At 40.4% G+C, this 15,760-nt stretch overlaps 5 protein-coding genes across 5 annotated transcripts; 2 read left to right on the top strand and 3 right to left on the bottom strand.

Moving 5' to 3' along the window:
* Positions 1–53: 53 nt before the first annotated feature.
* On the bottom strand, positions 54–1,366 carry MELLADRAFT_107299 (uncharacterized protein; the record flags this gene model as incomplete). The annotated part of the gene is made up of 4 exons (XM_007410806.1): positions 54–492; positions 589–674; positions 748–881; positions 976–1,366. The coding sequence occupies 4 exons, from the start codon at positions 1,364–1,366 to the stop codon at positions 54–56; spliced, it is 1,050 nt and encodes a 349-aa protein (XP_007410868.1).
* Positions 1,367–1,605: 239 nt separating this feature from the next.
* Positions 1,606–2,895, top strand: MELLADRAFT_63883 (uncharacterized protein; the record flags this gene model as incomplete). The annotated part of the gene is made up of 6 exons (XM_007410840.1): positions 1,606–1,608; positions 1,683–1,872; positions 1,959–2,068; positions 2,185–2,573; positions 2,646–2,719; positions 2,795–2,895. 6 exons carry the CDS (start codon positions 1,606–1,608, stop codon positions 2,893–2,895), a joined length of 867 nt encoding a protein of 288 aa, XP_007410902.1.
* A 320-nt stretch (positions 2,896–3,215) lies between these two features.
* MELLADRAFT_43753 (uncharacterized protein) lies at positions 3,216–5,237 on the bottom strand (the record flags this gene model as incomplete). Its single annotated transcript, XM_007410805.1, has 2 exons — positions 3,216–3,758; positions 3,852–5,237. 2 exons carry the CDS (start codon positions 5,167–5,169, stop codon positions 3,355–3,357), a joined length of 1,722 nt encoding a protein of 573 aa, XP_007410867.1.
* Positions 5,238–6,759: 1,522 nt separating this feature from the next.
* MELLADRAFT_107296 (uncharacterized protein) lies at positions 6,760–7,994 on the bottom strand (the record flags this gene model as incomplete). The annotated part of the gene is made up of 6 exons (XM_007410804.1): positions 6,760–7,124; positions 7,241–7,263; positions 7,347–7,435; positions 7,527–7,582; positions 7,674–7,742; positions 7,847–7,994. 6 exons carry the CDS (start codon positions 7,992–7,994, stop codon positions 6,760–6,762), a joined length of 750 nt encoding a protein of 249 aa, XP_007410866.1.
* A 1,541-nt stretch (positions 7,995–9,535) lies between these two features.
* MELLADRAFT_36547 (uncharacterized protein) lies at positions 9,536–10,955 on the top strand (the record flags this gene model as incomplete). Its single annotated transcript, XM_007410841.1, has 8 exons — positions 9,536–9,604; positions 9,691–9,720; positions 9,787–9,813; positions 9,891–9,976; positions 10,057–10,232; positions 10,305–10,374; positions 10,436–10,780; positions 10,838–10,955. The coding sequence occupies 8 exons, from the start codon at positions 9,536–9,538 to the stop codon at positions 10,953–10,955; spliced, it is 921 nt and encodes a 306-aa protein (XP_007410903.1).
* Positions 10,956–15,760: the final 4,805 nt, after the last annotated feature.

Below are 15,760 nucleotides of genomic sequence, written 5' to 3'. Positions count from 1 at the left end.
AACCACTCATGAGGGAGGAAGCTTGATGTGTGAATGTCAAGAGCGGTCTTAGATCATCGTCGTTTACCAGAACTCTTGCCCCTACTCGAAAAACCATCTCCTTTTGAAACCATCTTAACCTCTCTAGCACTAAGCTTAATCATCCCCCCATTCCCTTTACCAATACCTCTATCCAACCGAGCCCGTCTCTCCCGTCTCTCTCGATCTTCTGTACCATCCTCCATCCTCTTTTGACGTTTAGTAGTAGTCTTACTACTAGAAGCTCGAACAATGTTTCCCATCGTTGCTTCTCGGTCAGCAGCTTGACTCCGTCGTAGTTCTGCACGTGCTAACTCTTGTCTGACCCTACGAGGATGGCGTGCAGCCTTGGCGGGATTGAGAGGAGGTGGAAGATCAGTTGAGAGAATCGCGTCTAGTTGAATTGCCTTTGATTTAGGTGCAGAGAGTGTTGTGATTAGGTTTGCGAGTGACCTGTCGAGTGATCGAAGATGACTGTGATCAAAGGGACGGTACTGTCAATATATCATTCCATCACCACAAATGAAAAGCGATCCGAAATCCCCTTCAGGGTAGCAAAACAGTTCTCACGCTTCTTCACTGTCCTCTTTGCTAGATTTTTTGTTGTTTTTAGCATCTGCAATGACTGGGGCGTTCTGTTTTTTGAGTAAAGAAGCCTAAAAGCTCAATTCAAGGTGAATCAGTTGTCGTATGAGGTGATGTTGGTCAATTAGTGGCACGATGACTTACCATGAATGATTTCCTATCTGAATTGAGTGATACAAGATCATGATTGACTGGAGCTGAACGTGATGGATCTTGAAAGACAATGACCTCTGCGTCCTCCGGTGGCTTAGAAACTTTGCATGATGTTTTCAAGAGGTCTGAGATCGTGGGCAAAGCGGTCAAGTGAAATCATGAGCTTTGTAAGACATATTGGCTTCGTAAATCTTCAAATTTTGAGCATTCGAAGCTTACCTTCACCATCGTCCAATTCATCATCACGATCACTTTCACCCAGATCTGAATATCCTTCACTTTCACTCTGATCTGTGTCCTGGTCGTCTTCTAAGTCGTCATCCAATGGTATTGTCTCATCATCAATACCCGTCCATTCTTCATCTTCATCCTTCAATTCTTTTCGTTTTCTCTTTGATGTAGTTTGATTAGAAGTAGATGGTTCATCTAATGCTAGAAATGATAAAGTACGTTGAGCTAATACATCTAATAATTGTTGGTTGATTTCTTGATCTTGATCTGAATCCTCGTCAGATGTTGGTTCTGAATCTGATGATAGTTTTTCGATTTCTTTTCGTTTTGATGGTTTACTATTTGGTTTGAGTGATGATTTGGATTGGATCTTAGTCATCTTTTTCAATTTTAAAGTCGCCAACCTGGTCTCAAAATCTGTCACTTTCCATAATCCTATGGTTATCACATGTCACATACCTTTCACTCTCACTATCACGCTCTGTGAGACTGTGTGGGCTAAAAACTTCTTGTGTGGTCCGACCCGAGCTACAGGCTGTACAAGACATTTCTAATTTTTTTCAAAAACATTGCGAACCATATTCAACAACTTGAATCAACACCCAACATCAATTCACAATGGTAAGTCTAACATTCATCATCATCCAGCAATCAGAATAAATAACTAACTGATACCTTTTTGACAAAACACAAAGCTTAAACGTCAAACTCGTCAAAGAAGGGAATTCCTTTATAAGAAAGCACATGAAGCAAGAGAACGACAGATATGGGAAAAGAAACAAGCTATTAAAGATGCTTTGGCTAAAGGAAAACCAGTGCCAGAATCACTTAAAAAAGAATTAGATGAATTAAGAGAAGCTATGGGAAAGGATGTGGGTGATTCAGGTTAGTGAACATTTTTTGTTTTTCGGAATTGATCACTGAACTGATTTATTCGGTTTTTTTAAAAAACCTTGGTTTTATGTCTATAGAACCACTCACACATGTTGATGATGAATATGACCGAGCGGGAATCGATGATCCTAAAATCTTAATCACCACTTCACGTAATCCTAGTAGCAAATTACTACAATTTTCAAAAGTTTGTTTTCCAATCTTTTCCCACATTTTCCTATATTCAGCTTTACCGAAATGCGCAATTAAGAGTAACATAATACTGATTAAAATACATTCATTCTTAAACCAAAATGAATTTAGGAAATGCGTTTAATCTTTCCAAATGCACATCGTGTCAATAGAGGGACCTACGTAATGGGTGAAATCGCAGCAGCTTGTAGAGCAAATGCCATCACAGATCTCCTTATCGTTCATGAACATCGAGGTATACCGGATGCATTAGTAGTCTCACATTTTCCACATGGTCCAACTGTTCTCTTTACACTTCATAATGTGGTTTTAAGACACGATGTACCTAGTGGAAGTACTTCGACTGTTAGCGAACAGTATCCTCATTTAGTCTTTGATGGCTTTGGTACTAAACTAGGATCTCGGATCATGAGTGTTTTGAAATATTTGTTTCCTGTACCAAAGGAAGAAAGTAAACGGGTAATGACCTTTTCAAATCAAGCGGATTTCATCTCTTTCAGGTTTGTGATTGTTTCGTATCCACTCACTCTTTCATACTTGCTAATAATCTAAAGCTCGTTTCTTAAATATAGGCATCACGTATTTGTCAAGACATCCCATAAAGAAGTACAATTAGCTGAGGTTGGACCAAGATTTGACATGCGACGTAAGCTTTAGCAGCTTGTCGTTTTTTACTGACTTTTACCATAACTGACCTTTTCTTTTAATTTCTGCCTCGTAGCTTATGAAATTCGACAAGGAACACTTGAACAGAAGGAAGCAGATCAGGAATGGGTACTTCGGCCATACCAGCGTACTGCTCGGAAACGCAAACAACTTTAATTCTTGCTTTCATCATGTGTATATCTTTTCATCTGTTCCTGCCTTTCTCATTTGCTATTGTTCGAGGTGGAAACTAGTTTGTATAATGTAGGCAAGAGGGTTCTCCGACGGGCGCATGTCATATACCAACCTGCACTGAGCTTCAAGAATTCTCACAGTTCTCCCAATTTGATACATCCACTCTTCCTCTCTCTGATTTCATGGTGTCATGGCATGAATATCAGGGATGATTTGAGTTCAGCATCGCATGACTCGTAGAGCTAGGCAGGTAACTTGCAGCTCGTTTTTTCTGACGTAGTGATAATACATGAGCAACGAGTACGATAAATCACGTTTGAAGCCACTATGATTGCAACAACGTAACTATTCCTTATTGTTAATAGAGTGATCAAATACAAAATATAAAATAAGTTCTGTGACTAATTCAATGAATGTAAAAAGATATCAAGACAAAAAAATCTATCGCTTTCCACGCTTGCCTCCTTTCTGAGGTTTACCACTAGACCCAGTGATCTTTTTATTGAGACGAGGTGAAGGTTTAGAAGAAGATTTAACCGATTTCTTTTCACCTAAATCATTACTAAAACTACTTTTACCTTTTTTGGGTTTACTTTTTGATTTTTTCTTGGCATTAAGAGTTTTATAAGATTCTTGTTCCATACCGATCTTCACAGGTCTTTGTGCTTTCTTAGCTGCTCTGATGGATGAATTGATCACAGGTTGTAATCTTTCTTGTGCATCTTCTTCATTGGCCATCTTTCGACGTTTTTGTGCTCTTGAGAGTCCATCGAATTTATCCCGTTTAGTGCCTTTGCTATCCTTGGTTTTCGTAAAATTCGCTGTGTGAGCAGATGTTCCAACATCTGATTCGAAACATAAAGAATACACAGTCAGATGAAGTCATCCATGCGCCCAAACTCTAAACATGGAAGACAAGGAAGGATTGAGAAGCTTACCTTTAGATTTCTTTTTGTCTGATTCACTCTGAAACCATGTTCGAGCTGGCCGACTTTTAATCTCATCATCGTGCTCGATAAGATTTTGACCCTTCTTCAATTCCATCTCAGTTTTCTTCAAAACTTTTTCTTCCTGTTCATCTTCTAAGATGGTGGCAATCGATGACTGTAATCGAGCGAGTTCTTTACTAACATCTTGAACGATTTTCGGATCAATCTTACGTTGTTTGATTGTACCTTGACAATTTCGTCGAGCCTCCTTAACCAGCTTTCGATCAGATTCTCCCACTAAAGTCAAAGCACTACCCTTCTTTCCAGCTCTAGCCGTTCGCCCAATCCGATGCAGATAAACGTCATATTGATTTGGAGTTTCATAATTGATTACTCGCTCCACTCCTTTGATATCTAAACCACGACTAGCCAGATCAGTGGCTAAAAGGTAAGAGACCTTTCCATCTTTGAAATCTTGTAAAGAACTCATCCGTTGTTCCTGAGTTAAATTACCATGAAGTTCGGCAGCCTTCAGTCCAAATAAAGAAAAAGTCACTTTCATTCGATGTGCACCAACTTTACTTCGAAAGAAGATGATAGTACGTCCTTTACTAAAAGATGAAGCCTTGCAAAGAGTTACCAAGATAGCTTCTCTTTGTATATCAGCTACTCCTGCACCCTTTTTTAACAATTGATCGTCTCGAACTCTGAGAAACTCTTGAGTTAAACCGGTGGCAGTTGATTTGGGAGGATCGATTTTGATTCGAATTGGCTTTTCAAGCGATAGTCTGGCAAGATCAGCTACTGATTCGCTCACGGTTGCCGAGAAAAGCATGGTTTGTCTTGACCGAGGACAATTGCTGATGATTTCTTCTAATTCATCCCGGAAACCTTCCTCCAATATCCGATCCGCTTCATCAATAACCAAGATCTCGAGTGTATCCAATGAGAATCCTCTAGTATTTCGGACATGATCAATGACTCGACCAGGTGTTCCGACAACGATTTCAGGCCGCTCTCTTAATTCAGCTTCTTGCGTCCTCAGATTCATACCACCCACGCAAAGTGAGAATGTCAAGTCGGTATACCTGGCTAGCGATTTTCCTACTTGATAAACTTGAACCGCCAACTCCCGAGTAGGTGTCAGAATCATGACCCGTGTTTTGCCTCCGCCTTTCTTATCTCGCCACATGAGTCGCTCAAAGATCGGTACCAGATAACCTAGAGTCTTTCCTGAACCAGTCATAGATGAACAGACAAGGTCTTTTCCAAGAAGAGCCAGTGGAATCGTTTGCCTTTGGATGGGGGTTGGCGTGGTGACAGACATAGATGACAATCCTAACAAGATAGGTCGACTGAGACTTGATCCACCGGGTAGAGAAGAAAATGGCTGATCTGTTTTCGAAAATGAAGGTGTTGATTAGCACTTATGGTATTTTTTCAGATATCATGATTAGAGAGACAAACAAACCATGAGAGTCTTTATCGAGTTCTTCTTTTGTGGGTGGATCAAATGCAACGACGGTTTGATCAAAATATGCAGAAACAGCGGCTTGGTTTTCTGTGTCACTAGCGGTATCTTTCTCGATAGGTTCCTTATTATTCTCCTCGTCTTCTTCTGATTCTTGACCATCACTACTACCTTCTTGTTCATCTGATTCAACGTCAATTTCTTCAGCCTCATCATCTGATTCATCAACAGGTTCCAACACTCCATCATCTTCCCCATCATCTTCTCCATCTACTTCCGCATCTACTTCATCATCAGAAGAATTGTCATCAGAATCATTTTCATCCGAGTAACTAGCCTCATCATCTTCGCTTTTCCAGTCTTCAAGTGCTTTATCTAGATCGACTATTCCTTCATCAGGCTTCTTATGACGTGCAATAATCTCATCAATTGAAACTCGTGGTGGTGCATTCTTCTTTTTGAATAAATCGATTGGATCATCTTTAGCCCGAGACTATATTCCAAGAAAAAGAGAACAGTAAGTATAGATATAATCTAAAATCGAGTATAGTTCAGTAGAAACAAACGAACATGAGGGTGATCTCCTTTATTTTGGTATACGATTTCATCATCATTTCCAAGTCCATCAAAAAAGAAACCAGGATTCATGACAGAGATTGGTTCATCTTCAATTTCTTTATTAATACGTTGATGTTTTTTTATTTTTTTGTTCTTGGTTGAATCTACTTTGATTTCTTCTGCTTTTTCTTCTTCGTCACTTTCGATTGTGAATATAAAATCTGACATTTTTGATGATTGGTTCAAGTTGGTATATAATTGTGGTTTTGTGGTTTGATGTTGAATTTTTTTTGACTTGATTCAAGAAAAATTAACATTGTTTACATCATGATAGTAGGATACTTACACACAGTATGCTACTACATAGTACCACGCACTACACAAAGCACATCGATTGATCCTTAACAGCTCACTGAATTTTGGTATTCTTTTTCATTTGGCATTTGCATAACTTGGTGAAGGAGAGGATGAGAAATGGTGTAAACTTCTACATGGTCAACAAATACCAAATTGTTGATAAACTTGATATGTTTAATCTCAAATTTCATTTGTTTCAGGCTATCATCGTCAATTTCTTCTTTGACGTATCTTTGAGTATAAAACGAAAAAAAACATATAAAACAAATGAATGATAATTTTTTCAAAAATTTCAAAAGAATCTGATGCAAAAGAACAAACGAAAAAGCTTCTTCTAGTATGACGGTCTTTGAAGAAAAAAAACCACTTCATATCCCGAGAAGTATATACAAACAAAATAGTCAACAATACAAACAAAAGATTCCTTCAAGGTGTATGTTAACTAAACTGATCTCAGTGCATGAAATGTCGAAATGGTAATAGAAGAAAATTGAAAAAAGAAAGTACATAGTTTTTATTTGCTTTAAAATTTTATTCAAGATTAATTTGATGACGTTTTTCAGAATCTTTTTTGGTTGGAGTTGATTTTGAACTAGTTTGTTTTGATTTTGATTCAACTTCATTAGGTTTTGCAGATTGACCTCCTCCAGGTTTTCCAGTAGGATTAGGATCTTTATTCGGTTCACCTGGTTTACCACAGGATGGGTGTGCATTCTTTTGTGCTGGCATTGGCATAGTTGCTGGCCATGCAGGTGGAAGTTTGAATCCTGGATATTTACTATCATGACCTGCTTGATAAGTTGCTCTGTTTGGAGGTCCATCTATATATTTTCCAGTCGTTCCATCTTCGTATCCGAAAGTTCCAGTTTGAGGATTAGCTATCGGATTAGTTCCTACTATTAGTCACAAGATAAGAAGATTGGATTAGTTCCAGTAGATGAAGAAATACATCTGAGGAGTCCATTGACACTCTGGATCCAAAAGACAGTAGATGCTCGAAAAGTTCACTTACAGCCTTTGAAGCCTCCAAGATTACTGGTTAAGGGGAAGAGCGAGATAATACCATTGTCAGAACTTGGCAATTCACATGAGAAGCGGAATAAATTCGGTCACTCAACTGCCAGACAAAGATGTGTGAGTTAGTAGGGTCCGACACAAGTTCAGTGACCGGTGGAAATGCTGAAAAGTAACAACAAGATCCATACGACTAGAATCGAAATCAAGATCAGTAAGATTATCGAGAAGAGAACGGTTTGAAAGTTTATGGACACAACATGATTCAATTTATGATAACTTACACAACCGTGGTATGTATCTTTAGAGTGGTCAACAGTGAAGACTGCCATGAATTGAACTAATTTCCCGGATTGATCGACGGACGTGATGAAGGATGATGAGAATATAATTCCTCTGACTAAGGGAATCCCAGAGAGATATTGACTTACCGTTGGGGAATGCATTACGGGTGTTATGCGAACACTCAGCCAATTGGATATTTTTAGAGCAAGATTTCGCTGGAGGGGAATCAAATGAAAAAATCAAGGAAGATCAGTGATTCTATAATTAAAAGAAAAGTATATATCCTACTGAAAAAACAACAGATAAGAAATATCCTCACGTGGGTTTTTTGCCATCCATCCTGGAGAGACCTTATGATCATGAACAAAACCTGTAGCTTCATCCCAATTGGCTTGAACTACAGTGAAAAACAAGCAACAGATGACGAGGATCATGGATGATGTAGAGGTGTAGGATCTGGTGGACATTTTGAAGAATGTAATGAAAAATCAATCGAATGGAAAAACAATTAAAAACAAAGGTGCGTCAAGCAAGATGAGGTAAAGATAAAATGTGCTATAGTACAAAGTGAATGTTTCGAGTATAAGCGGAGAACATGATATCCAATTATCAAGTCTTATATAGGATTCAATGAAGAAAAAATGTAGAGTCGTGGCATTGGTGCTCAGCAGGGCTTTTTCTTGCTCTAAGCTCAGGGGGTAGTTACAAGTGGTCTGCTACTCCGTTTACTGATCGAATCAAGGTCTTTCAAGATATCTCAGACCAGGCATCAGTGATAGCGAATTCTTACCTGAGCTATAGGGTGGAATCCGTATACTGGAGTGATGTGATGACATAGCCGGCGAATCAGGGAGTATCCGCGTCAAATGACCTTCAAGACATTCCTCACCTTGTCAATTCCCAAGCGTACTTTTAAGGATACCCGTCGAGAATGGGTAACAAAGCTCAGCGTGGCCCTCGTTTGTCGAGAGAAACGTGGATACATGAAGGCATGAAGATGATAGTGAATTGAAATGGGCCATGCTCGACTCGTCATGGTTTTAGCTTCATGACGTCCCAAATCTAAGAAAGACCCAGATTTGAAGGGTTTAGGTGGACAATTCACCTCAATAGCCCTCGTTGCAATTCAATGGTGTTCTCTTCGACCACGAGTCCCATCCGAATATCATCGTTGAAAACGTACCAGGGCTTCCACTTTTCACACAAGGCATTCCGATTTGTCAGTGTGCCCTATAGACTACCTGAGTGCTGCGCTGCCTATCTGCCAACAAATTTTTCTCAACTTGGTACTGACTCAACGCATGCCTGAGGTCATCACAAATCTTGTCGCCGTTGGTTTCAGCATGAGAGGATACTGTTCAGGGTAGAATACTATTGTTCGAGAACGAAAGGGACGAGATAGAGTAAGAACACTGGAAAAGTGGCATGATCAATGCATTCCGAACAGAACAATTTAATAAGCCTTTAGCTCAAGTTGATTGATGAAGCAACTTCAACCTCTGCAGAGCAACTTCGATGGACCCAGGGAGTATAGGAATCCTCCGGGTTCTCAAAAGCGTGAGATTAGCAGATCTCGAATGGCGTTTTTCTGACTGCAGTTGTTCCGTTTTCGTCCTTGGCATGTTCCACTGCTCAGTGCTCACAGCTCCTGAACCCCACTCAACGCAGCATGGCATAAGTTACCCCAACTGAAATTCTGAAATGTGTGTGAGTAATTGGTGATTTGGTGACATGTTGACGATTGAATAGAAATGAATGTGTTTTTTGTCTGTGACATACTCGATCAACTGTTTATGTAAATCAATCGTTTGACTTTTCCTACCATCTCCTTCTTCTTCATCCTTATTTATACACTTTGATCATTCTAATTTCTCTTGACCATATTTAACTTCTCCTGTTTGTTTTCCATTTCTATCTCTCCTTCAATTCGAGTCTTACTTTTGCTTACTTTTTTGATTCTGACAACTTCTTCCTTTCAGCTCATATCCTCAATATCGACTAACTCAAAATGGCTCCAGCTGCACCTGCCCCGCCACTTAAACCTGGAGAAAAGAGGGGTGTGAATTGGTCGAATGTGGTAAGTTAGATTTGATCGATCATTTCATCATCATCTTATATTGATTTGAACCCTTCTTGATCCTCAATTCTTTTGGTCGCCTCTAGGCAGTGGGTGGGATCATGAACATGTTTGAAGTGAGTACCAAGAATCTCACCAATCATGACATCATCACCTATCCTCACATTTGGTTCTGCCAACAGGTTACCACTTTGGGACAACCACTCGAGGTGAGTGGAATTTGGGAGGAGGTTTCATCCTGGTCTTAGCTCGAACAGTCGATCGACCCAATGTATGCTTACACCAGGTTGCGAAAACCCAAATGGCTTCCAATCGATCACAATCCATGGTAGATGCTTTGAAAACTGTATGGTCTCGTGGTGGTGTTCTGGGGTTAGTTCGTGTCAGAAGTAATTCAGGTGTTACACAAGGCGATTCAATCTGAACCAATCCATTTGATATTCTTATCATAGCTTTTATCAAGGTTTGATTCCATGGGCTTGGATCGAAGCTTCGACAAAAGGTGCTGTCTTACTCTTTACCGCCGCCGAGATTGAAACTGTAGCTGTCGGGGCTGGAGTCGCTCCCGCTGTGGCTGGATTACTGGGTGGAATGGGTGGAGGAATCACTCAAGCTTATGCCACCATGGGTATGTAACCACTTGTGAGGATGATGTATCTCAAACATAAAGAATCTATCTGATTGACCATTCGTGCTTTAGGATTTTGCACTTGTATGAAGACTGCCGAAATTACTAGACATAAACAAGCTTCTGCTGGTATCAAACCTCCGTAAGCATTTAACTGCGCTCACCACATGTGATGATGACTGAAATTAGATACTTTTCTTCAGATCGACCATGGCACTATTTGCTGAGATGTACAAAAAAGGTGGTATTCGTGGTATCAACAAAGGTGTGAATGCCGTTGCACTCCGTCAGTGTACCAATTGGGGATCTCGAATGGGTTTTGCCCGTTTGGCCGAACAACAAATCCGAACACTCCGAGGAAAGACAGAAGGAGACAGACTCAGTGCGTTTGACAAGATTGCGAGTAGTACGATTGGAGGTGCATTAGCTTGCTGGAATCAACCTATCGAAGTGGTTCGAGTCGAGATGCAATCAATGGCCAAACAAACTGGCACAGGTAACCGTCCAGCTAAGATGACTGTCTTTAATACTTTGGGATATATTTACAAGTAGGCTTTAGTTCATTCCGGGTCCAGTTCCACCAAACTAATATGCATTCATCCCAGGGAAAGTGGTCTAAAAGGACTTTACCGCGGCGTGACACCTCGGATTTGTTTGGGAATCTGGCAGACCGTCTGCATGGTATCGTTTGCTGATGTGAGTATTGATATCTGGCCAAACTGATCATTTTGCCAACTGGTCCTAATTTTGTTTTTGCTTCTTTTTCCGTACCAGTACGTGAAAGAATGGTAAGCCCTCTATTCTGATTCTAATCCTCATAGCCTTTGCTTCAACTGACTTATTGAAAAATGACAGGGTGAAAAAATCTAAATAAAACTACCACACAAACAAAACATAGTTTGAGAGACTGTTCATCATATTCCCAATACCAAAAAAAACGGGCCAAAGTAAAGTTCTCTGGAATCAAATCATTATTTTTCACCTGTCTTTCCTTGCTTTGTCATGCGACGTATTTTTCAACGCAAAGCTATTTTTGAAGTTTACATTGCAATCTCGTTTGATCAAGATCATATCAATAGATCTCATTAATTTTCTTGAAATTTACATTCATGTCTTTAATGATTAATCCAGAGGTGCTCTCAAAGAAGAAAGGTATGTGTCAAGGCTTAGAATTGTGGGTGCTGTGTTCCTGATGGCCAGCTAGGCTTCCCAAAAGGTTTAGTTATGAAGGCGATGATAGCTTTAATAATCTGAAGGCTTAACCTACAACTGGCTAAGGCCCCGTTTGGGAGCGGTTATTTTACCGCGGTATTTTCGTAATCGCATCAATACCACAGTGGTATGATCTTACCACGTTTGGTACCTTATTTTGCTGCAGTATTGTACCACAGTATTTAGACAATAATCTGACAATACTGTGGTATTGCGATAATTGACAAAAAGCTGTTTATGAAAAATAAATCCGCACGGTGAAAGGGGACTTCGTCAAATTTGATCTCTTCCCCTTCCCTTTGTAATTCATCGGCTCCTTCCATCCGTTCGATTACAAAACTCACTATCAACCCATCTTCAACACCTTCACACTTCAAGATGAAGACAACCACGAGTTCAATATTAGTTTGTCAATTGACCTCATCGCACTGTACCTTTATCACTTCTTCCTTCAATCCACCGTTCCCTCAATCAATCTCGTCGCTTCTCAAATTCTGTCACTCGCTTTGATAACCTTGTTTCTCCTTCAATCAATCTCATGAATATCAAAGGATATGTATCTTTTCAAATTCGCTAACAATATGAAAAAGATGATCAAGATGATTCCTTGACGAGAGAAAAGTTCCAGTTGATTGGTGATGAGGTTCACAACTTTTGATGAGTTACGATGACCGAGCAAGTGAATTAATGATAAAAGATTGTTAAGTCTGTTTGAGTGTGGATCGAGAACGAACGATGTCAGAGGTTTTGTGGGTATACATACATACATACCACAGTCAGGAGAAAATCAGCACGAGTGGTGTTGAATTGCCAAACGATTATGACCAAAAACAGAGATTATAACTGTACCACACTACAAGTGCGGGTTTTCATCTCTACTGCATTATTGGGGCCAAAAATGCAGTACACTTTTGCAGTACATTACACTTTGTCACCGCTCCCAAACGGGGCCTAAGTAGTGAACCCCTCTGAGGTTTGTATACCTGGGGGCAGGCATCCCAATAAAAGCCAGTATATAGATGCTCTTTCAGACCAAAAGATGTTGGCCTTGACAAGACAGTGCCAGCTCTAATGGCACCCTACCCCACATTCAAAAACAATCCCCCTAAAAAGCTTGGGATGTCCAACACTCTGTAGTGTCTGAAAACCTGGGATGATAGACATGCTACATAATGTTCAGCACTTGTGTCCAGTTATCTCTGAGATCAACCATGCTGCTTTATGCAGCTGTAAAAGTATGGGTTCTCAGAGAGTATGGGCTAATGAGATCCTCATATGTATCATGTAACAAAAAATGCACTGTCCAAACAATCTTGTACACCACAAACCCTTGGAAATGGTTGCCCAACTGATTCCAAGAAACAGTTGGCAAATGTCTTTGTTTGCACAGTGACAAATGGGCGTCAACCAATACTGAGCCATTTGATTTCCAAAGTGGGTGCAGATATCTGGGTTGACTGCGGAGTTCAAGCAGGTTACTATAAACCATAGTGCCCTGTAGTCCCAGGGTTCATGTTGTGGGTGTGCTCTCAATTTTTGAGGCGCGCCCGGGCGCAAGAAATAGGGTTTCAGAGGGCACGTGAGGTCTTGTAAAAAATTGCCAAAAAAACCCTTATACAGATTCTTTGCCTGTCTTACGATCAAAAAAGATCAGCAGGGCTGCAGCAGATGTATCTACAATAGGACCAGCTGGATGGGTGGACTGCACTCTATGTAACAAATCAGGTACAAAAGTAGTGAAACCAAAAAGATCCCCTATCATGTCATCATGTAAACATATCAGGATCTAATCCCATGAATACTGGATTGCTTTCCTTCTGTTGAGGGAGACTCCACCTTCAAACTCCTCAAGTTCTTCAAGTCCCAAAAAGCAAGTGGGCTGAGGTTCTAAGTCGTGGTCCTTTTTGATTTTGATTCCGACATCAGTATTGTTTTTTTTCGCTTTTGATCTTTTTTGAGTTATGCGCAAGTGATAGATCGACCTCCAAGATCATCTTCAGGCTAGTTGGAGTCATCCAATGGTGAGACTGGCAAACTAAATATAACATATCAAGGATGAATCAGTTCAGATTTTAAGTTGACAATTGGAATATAATGCAGACCTGAAGATAAGGCCAGATGAAACAATAAATGAGTGAAGTTTTCAAAGAAACTTCAGTTAAAGCCACTGAAGAATCCCAAACAAGCCATAAGTTATATACAGGTGCACCCCTACCAAATTTTCCCTCTCAAGGCGCACCTAGGCGCGCCTTTTTGCGCTTTTTACGCCGCGCCCACAAAATGAACCAGGGTGCATCTCTGCTCTGAATGGTGGTTTGGCATGTGTTTAGAAACAAACCTATATAATGAGGACAATCAACCCTGGGCCAGCAACACAGGTGTTGCAGTATTCTGACCGCCCCACACCAAAAAATAGATTGCTAGGTTGAAGCCTGGCCCGCCGTGCAACAAGATGTGTTGGATCAATAGTTTTTTTTTGGGCGGCAACAATATTTGTTGCATTACTGCCCCCAAAAAATTACAATTTGATGTTGTTTTGGTGCTGTTGCACCTGTTGTGTTTTGTGACGGTCATGGGACCATGCAGCCCAACCTTACCTTTTTTTGTTGTGGTACTTACTGGCTTCTGCTGCTGGGTGTTGTTGCATGTTGCGGAGCAAGGCACCAAAAAACATGCTTGCTGTGGCGCAGGGTTAGGACAAGCCTTTATTTGATACTGACTTCATGACCCAACAAAAAAAGAGCATTACAGGAACTGCAAGCAAAAGAACAAGCAGCAAGATAGGAAAAGAATTGGAATCATGACTTGATTCAAAGGGTGAGAGATACAAAAAAACTCTTTCACAGATCTAAGCTTCATTGTTTCCATTATCATCCTCTGTGGACAACTCAATCCCTTGATGATCTCTCTCATCACCTGCAAGTTGGCCAGGGTATAACTCGTCAAGCTCAGCTGCTTGTCTTGCATGTCTTGAATGGTCACCTTGTGGGGGTGCTCTTTGAAGGTTTTCTTCCCAGTGAATATCTCAAAGTCAGCTGTAAGACACAAAGCAGCAGATCTGTTGGACTCATATGTCAGTAAGTGTGATACAACAATATCTTATGGCCTGGCCCTGTAAGTTTTCCAATTTGCCATTGACTACTGACCAAAGACTTGTGTTGGGATAATCACCCTTGTTTAAGCCCCAATGGCAAGCTTTCTGTCACCGGTTCAGGTTCAAGATATCAGTAATATTGTACAATAGCACATTAGGTCATTGCAACATATTCATGAGAAAGTCTTGGAACACGATCTGAGCGGGAAAAACAAATATGTTCAGAGTCCTATCTTGGGTCTGATAAAGATAACAACTAAGAACATAAGAGATTAACATGAGTCAAAGAAGGTCACAAAGATAAAGAATAAAGAATAAAGAAATCAGTCACTCACAGTCTTCTTTTCATTGATGGGGAAAAGAAGACTGATGAATGATAAATCAATGTTGTATATATATGTAGAAAGATTGGGGTAGATGTGCTATAAGCAACTCTTCTAAAGATTCAGCTGCTTTTTCACAAAGCTGTTTGTGTGGAAGTCAGTACGTAAAATATATATTATTACAAGTTGTGGCCATCATCTGATATGCAGGTGGCGCCCATATCATAAAAAATGGGTGTTGTTATTGCAAGCCTATCATCTAAACCCAAACCTTACTCTGAACGCTCTTCAACCAATGGCCTGATGGTGCTCATCCAGGTTGGCCTGACTGGCCATTAAATCAAACACCTGCAATCTTGCTCCAGTCACATGGGTGAGTGAGATAAAGGTGTCAAGGGGTGCTTAGGGGGAAGTTGCTTTGCAAGTATGGTTCCTTTGTAGCCCATATCGGTCCTGACCACCAGAGCTGTGGTCATGTCCTAAGATTCCAAGGTTTCAGTAATTGTCTAAATAATTGAGCATATGACTTAAACGTACCCATATCTTTGAATCCAATGCAAAACTGGTCCAAATTTTCACAAGTGAACAGTGGGGCAGGAGCAGGAGCAGGAGCGTTTGTGTGACTTGGGGGTTGGGAACAAGCAGGAATCAAGTGGTTGAATTTTTGAAAGCCCATTACTAATTTACTAACCGCTTGGGGTTACATCCATGGGTCAAAATTTTGATATTTTGATCTGAGGTGGCTGCTGGGGGTTCTTGCAACCTTGAGAAGTGGATCAGTGATTGAGTGTGTTCTTTTTGGACTGTGTTTCATTACCACTGGGCAATGGTTTTGCTGAGCTCTTGGTTTGAGACTGTGTTACATCAGGGTTATTGGCAGGGGTTGGTTGATGACTTAC

The sequence above is a fragment of the Melampsora larici-populina genome (assembly GCF_000204055.1).
Source record: "Melampsora larici-populina 98AG31 unplaced genomic scaffold MELLAscaffold_22, whole genome shotgun sequence".
Classification (NCBI taxonomy): domain Eukaryota; kingdom Fungi; phylum Basidiomycota; class Pucciniomycetes; order Pucciniales; family Melampsoraceae; genus Melampsora; species Melampsora laricis-populina.
This window is presented reverse-complemented; position numbering and strand designations above follow the sequence as displayed.